Source organism: Sinocyclocheilus grahami, unplaced genomic scaffold (assembly GCF_001515645.1).
Source record: "Sinocyclocheilus grahami isolate Dianchi unplaced genomic scaffold, SAMN03320097.WGS_v1.1 scaffold131.1, whole genome shotgun sequence".
Classification (NCBI taxonomy): Eukaryota; Metazoa; Chordata; class Actinopteri; order Cypriniformes; family Cyprinidae; genus Sinocyclocheilus; species Sinocyclocheilus grahami.
In genome coordinates this window covers 1,931,016-1,937,688 of record NW_015505310.1, presented here as the reverse complement: position 1 = coordinate 1,937,688, position 6,673 = coordinate 1,931,016, and the positions used below count along the sequence as shown (strand labels likewise).

Below are 6,673 nucleotides of genomic sequence, written 5' to 3'. Positions count from 1 at the left end.
TATACCTATGATGAAAATTACAGGCCTCTCTCATCTTTTTAAGTGGGAGAACTTGCACAATTGGTGGCTGACTAAATACTTTTTTGCCCCACTGTATATACATATATAATTCTATCGATTTTTATTTTAGTTTTAGTTATTTTTTTTAACATCAAGTTAAACAAAATTAAAATGAGAAATGTGTTGAGTCAACCTTGACTTTTTGACCTTGACACAATGATGAGGGCCTGTAGTGTTGCGGTTATTAAGCAGTGAGTTTTGTTTTTGACATTTTGTACCACACTGACATTTTTGACTTAACCTTGCTATCAGGATGACCTGTCACCTATTTCTTCTAATCATGGTCTATTTCTTCTAAATTCTTCTAAAGAAGAGGGATTATTCAAGGAAATCCATCTTGAGTATAATGAGGATTTTGTTAAGGCCAATTGGGGCAGCCAGTCGCAACTCGAAATGCGATATACCATATATATCATGTTCATAAGAACCACCTCAACCATCTAGTTATCTCATTACGCTATACTCTGCAGATAGTTTGCATTACAGGCTAACATCAAACTATTTTGAACTACCAGAGCTATTTTGATCCCTGCATGGCACAGGTTCTGTCATTTGCACCTCAACACCTGTATCAAATCCCGCTGCATTTTCAACAGATATAGCCAACGATTTTATTTATTGGACTATTTATTATCTCCACTCACTTGCAGCTCATAACAGGCCATATAGAACCCATTTACTATAAATAATTATTTGAACCAGTCTGCTTTAGAATAATCTTCCACATTTGTAAGTAATAATCCAAATAATAATAATCCAAGTAGGGAAGTAAAAGTATGTATTGTTGAGTTGGTGCAATTTTTAGAGTCAAAATAGAGAGCAGCGGCCCTGCAGCTAAATGCCCAAGCAGGTAAACAACACCGGTTATGTAAATATGTCTGTCTCAGAGACAAGCTGAACACAAATAAGAGTAAATAAGTTTTTGTAATAAGTTGGCTAGAGCTGTGGCACAGCAGTTAGCACACACATGCTCCTGAAGTTGTCAATAAATACATTAGAAGTCGTCAATTTTGTCAGGTTATTAATGCTGCTGTTACTACGGCTTTCACCACGTCAGTGAAAGCTGAACTGCTGTCATGTTCTCTGGCAGCTTTCTAAGCTTCGACACAACTAGTACATCCCCAGTTCTTCATTGCATGATGTATTATGGTTACATTTAATTTGATACATGGGTAGCAACTGGTGGTTATTTGCTTCTAACTATAGAAAAGTAAGTGGCGTATGTGAACTAATGGATTATATCAAATTACAGCCTCTTATTTGACACCTTGGCACATCCCAGAGAACTCGAGGAATGATTAGCACCATATTTGGTTTTGCCGGATGCCGAGTCCTGAGACTTTATATCTGAAAATATACTCTCTTAAAAGGATAGTTCAGCCATCAAAACAAACCCATGTAACTTTGTGTCTTCTATAAAAATAAAAATCAATTATTTTTTAAAGGAATGTCTTGGCCACTCTTGTCAATATAATAGAAGTGGAAGGCTGTCATGTTACAAAAGGACAAAAAAGCAAGCATACCAGTATCATAAAAATGGTTCATAATGGTGCAATCTTGTCCTCTGAGAAGTTTGTATTTAGTTGCGCTTATGACGTCAAATGTGTTCAAATCACTACTAGAGAAAACAGAAAAATAGCTGTGGCATTTGCTAAAAAGGTAGGAAAACTATTACATCCATAATGCACCTGGTTCAATCCGACTTTCCGTGTGCTGTCAAATTAAAGCTTACAAATAAACAGGGACAACTGGGTGCAGGTAACATAGAGTAAGAGTACGCATTGTTCATTTACATGTACTACTGACATTGTAACAATGGCCATAACAACATATTTCTGCAAAATGGCAAACAGAATGGGCATAAACTTTGTTTTGTACACAAATAAAATCTTAAATTTCACCACTTTGTGGTGGCATTCATGTGCGCTCAACTTGTAAATAAATAATCTTTCCGTCAAGACATGTAAATACACTAATGCGACAGATTTGTAAAGAGGAATAAACTGAAATGCAAGTTAAACTGAGACTTAATAACTTTCCTTGGCATGTTCATTAGAGTTGATGTATTTGTGTGCACAAATAGTTTCTCTTGAGTTGGAGCTTTCATAATTTGTAGCATCTAGTTCACAAAACCGTTCTGAATGATTTGTTTACAAAACACACTGATTTGGTTCTCAAGTTTAACTTGGAATATAACGGATGGGCCATTTGAACTTCATTTGTCATGAAATAATTTGCACTTTTTTGGGGTGAATTTACCATAAAATGACAAGGTGCACTCAGATTTTCTGATGTAATAATCATATTTGATGGCACTCTGAACTTGTTCTGGTTCTTCCATGCCTGGTGTTTGAAATGCACAGTTTCCTTTGCCAAGTCCACAGCTAAGAACATAGAGCGGCAGAAGCCGCCACTGCACAGAGCTCTAGGGATGGGAATTTGGTCCCTGATGAAGAGAACCACAATGGCTCATCCACCCATATCTATGTTATGTATAAAAACAACTAGATTTTTATGGAAGGAATGTAACACTGGAATTCAGACAGCGCTACAATTCCTCACACACTGTGGGCATTCTGGGTGCTATGGGACCTGTGCATCTCAGTGCAATATAATAATGTGGTCTTGTTGTTGTTTTTTTAGATTTCTTGACTCCAGAAAGATGTGGGGTGGCCATAATGATGGTGACCAGCAAGGTCATGTGAGTGCACGGATGGAGACCAGCTTACCCATGGGTACCACCAGTATTTCTGTATCCCAGCAACAGGTTCCTAAGAAGTTTGCTCCTGTTGTGGCTCCCAAGCCCAAGTTCAACCCCTATAAACAACTCGGGGATGCAACACACGAGGGAGCTGGTAAGACTTATAGCCTTGACTTTTTCATTATTAGCATTTGTACATATTTGCATATGACCGTGGTCAGAACACATGTACGGGTTTGCAAGATTTGTTTTTCCACTTGAGGGTCAGAACTGGGAAACGATGATCGACTTGGAGTCAAAATTCAAAGAAGCGGTGAGGCAAATTGAATCGCACAGACTAAAATGTGGCTTTTACATGAAAACTCAAGATGCAAAATTCGCTTGAAATAAGGATGTTACTGAACCACGACTGCAGGACACAAGGGCTCTTGGTCTGCCTTGCATCATACTAAAAAGTCTTGTCTGGCTCTTTGAAGCTGTCGTCTTGCCAATGACATTTTATTTTGGAGGACAGGTGACCATCTGACCATGAAAGTCCACCACTGGTGGGCCATTTATATGCTGGGTCTATCTTAGCACTTTAAAAAAGACATCTGGAAACACACACACACACTCGGCTGTTGGCTTTGTGGTATTTCTACTTTAACTTTTATGACAGTGTATTATTCCTCAATATACCTGAGATATGTTTGCCAGCACTACAAAACAACAAAATATATTGACTAGTTATATCTTGACTCACAATATGAACTTAATCCAAGTTCATAAATCAAATGTTCCGTTCACAAAACTGGTCCAGATATAGTGAAATATAGCAAACAAGTCACATGAATGTCTTTTGTTATGACAGAGTTTGCTTACAAAACAAACAAAATATAGATCAGTTTCTATAAATTGGCTCCAGAAGATTTTAACTTAACCCAAAATTCTAAATATTTGAATGCCTTTACATTTTATTTTTTAGCAAAATATTAAACCAAGTAAATTTTAAAGAAATATAGCACAAGCTGTCAAAAGGGCATCCAATAGATTTTTTTTTTTCATTTGATCCACAAATGGATAAAAAAACATTTGGAAATTTAAAAGGGCCATTTAAAAATTACTTATTAGTTCAGTATTTCATTGTTATACTTAACTAGCATTTTTAACATTAACTAAATAGTGATACGTGTCTGTGTTTTGTCAGTTTACCATATGGGCAACACTTAAGGTTGGGTAAAACAACAAGGTTCATTAGTTAATGTTAATTAATGCACTAACTAACATTAACTAACAATGAGAAATACATTTGTTACAGTATTTATTAATCTTTGTTAATGTTAATTAATAAAACTACAACTTTTCATTGTTAGTTCATATTACCTCATGACCATTAATTAATTTTAACATATATAACTTTGGATTTTAATAATACATAAATAAATGCTGAAATTAATAAGAACTGAGATTAATAAATGCTATGTTTCATCGTTAATTAACTCATGTTAACAAATGGAACCTTATTGCAAAGTGTTACCAAAATATGATTTATTCGTTTATTATTGTCTTGTAACATGAATTACATAAACGATTTAAATGTTTTTCATTGTCAATTTGAAAATGATTAGTCTATTTACATTTTTATTTTCAAATCAATAAACTAATAATTAATTCCTTTTTATTTTATTAAGTTAAAATGATTAATTATATTAACTTATGAAACATGTCTTTAGCTAATTTGATGGATTAATGTCTGCGGTTATTCGGTTAGAAAACCTGTTTATTTAGTTCAGCATTAATTATAAAACCCAAGCTATGATAATTTACATGAGAGGGTCAGTGAGTCTGTTGGTGGTGATTGTGTGAGTGGTTCATATGTAATCGCCTCACACAATGATCTAATCAGAACTCTCTGCTATATGTGAGTAGGTCCATATTGGCTTTGTGCATGTGTGGGGCCACAGGGGTTGAGTGTATAGGGACTCATTGTTGGCTTATGTCCAGGTGTTCAGTAGCATGTGATGTTCACATTCACTGGAGGTCTTGGGGGGCACATTCCATTAGAGCAACATAGGCCCAGTGTCACTGTTAAGCCCCTGATGGGTGGCAGGTGCCAAGAATGTGTCCATCCGCTGTGCCAACTCCTTCCCCCGTCATCTTTCTCTTGCCTCGCTGCTCAGGCTTTTTTTTTTAATGTTCCTCTCATTGTCACCGTCTCCGATGATATTCCTGGAAAAAGAGACTGATTATGATGTATGTGCTTGAGTTTGTTTGCATGTCGTTACTAGTAATTGTCCCTTACATAAAAATACTGTTATTTAGTTACATTACATGGTACCAAATTATTGCTGTATTTGTATCGCCATTAGAGATGTATAGCTAATTGTATTATTACTCATGTATGTGCTTGAGTTTGTTTGAATGTCATTGCTAGTAATTGTCCTTTACATAAAAAATACAGTTTTTAGTTGCATAACATGGTACCAAATTATTACTGTATTTGTATTACCATTAGAGATGTATAGATAATTGTATTATTACTCATAATAATGTGCAGTGGTTGTGGGCAGAACTGATTTTATGCTATTTACGCATGAGGACAACAAGAGTGAAAAGTGTCTCTATCAAGTCATGACTAGGAAGAAGTTATTGATTAGCAAAGTGGAATTTAGTTATATAGTCGCCAATGTCTCAACTTACCAGGTTAATATAATATATATTAGCAGTTTGAATGTGACTTATCAGAATTTAAATCAGAACTATACACTACTGTTTAAAAGTTTGGGGGCCGGTATGGTTTTTAATTGTGTCTTATGCTCATCAAGGCTGCATTTAGTTGTTTTAAAAATACAATAAAAATCATAATGTTATGAAATATTATTGCAAATTATTAAATTTTATTACAATTTAAAATAACTGTTTTCTGTTTTAATACATTTGAAAAAGTAATTTATTCCTGTTACGACAGCTGAATTTTCAGAATAATTACTTCAGTCTTCAGTGTGACATGATCCTTCAGATATCATTCTAATAAACTGATTTGGTGGTCAACAAACATTCTTATTAATAACTTTGATAATTAAAAGTTTAAAATGTAAATTTAAAATTAATAATTATTATCAGTGCTGAAAGCAATTGTTCTGCTTATTATTGTTGTGGAAACCGTGATAGGTCGTTTCAGGGTTCTTTGATGAATAGTTCAAAAGAGCAGAATTTATTTCATATATATATATATATATATATTATATATCATTTTACAGTCGATTTAATGCATCCTTTGTATTGAACCTTTTTTCAAAAATAACTATTGTGAAAATTTCCCACAGCACATACTCTTAATTATTATGGCAAATGTATGATAATACAAAAAAAAAAAATTTATACAAAGGATGCATTATATTGGCTTTTACATTTTTACTTTACAGTTTACTACTATGATATTTTTTGCTGTTTGGGGGAACATAATTTGGGAGCTGTTTTGCGTGTGTGAAGATGCATTAAAGGCTGCGTTTACACTGGCACAAAAAATCCGATCTTTCGCTCACATCTGACACAGATCGGAATTTGTTACACACGTGTAAACACAAAAACCCGCACGAGATCCTATTTTTTTGCATCCGATCTGAGCCACTTCCAAATGTAGATATTAATCGGATACACATCTGATATCTGGACATCCGACCTACGTCTAAACACACATATCCGATTCTCCACAGAACTCCCAATGCGAGGGCGACACGTTTGCTCATAAAGATTTTTAATGGCGTTTTAATGCCGGCGTGCGCTCGCATTTTATTTAGATGGAAACGTTTTATAGGTAAGAAATTGCACATTTAGGAGCTGGTTTTCAACCCCCGCCCCGTGAATTTTTAAAATACAACAGCTAAAGCTACATATATTTCTCAGCAATGAGGTGATAACTTAGCAGTTTTT

The 6,673-nt window shown here is 34.8% G+C and overlaps 1 protein-coding gene across 3 annotated transcripts in view; it reads left to right on the top strand.

Moving 5' to 3' along the window:
- lpp (LIM domain containing preferred translocation partner in lipoma) overlaps positions 1–6,673 on the top strand; it is a 260,901-nt gene that overhangs the window by 74,924 nt on the left and 179,304 nt on the right. For all 3 annotated transcript variants that reach the window (XM_016279543.1, XM_016279541.1, XM_016279542.1), the window contains one exon: positions 2,704–2,915. In XM_016279543.1, coding sequence (XP_016135029.1) covers positions 2,723–2,915 — 193 coding nt within the window. In that variant the 5' untranslated portion in view covers positions 2,704–2,722. The remainder of the gene's footprint in view (positions 1–2,703; positions 2,916–6,673) is intronic.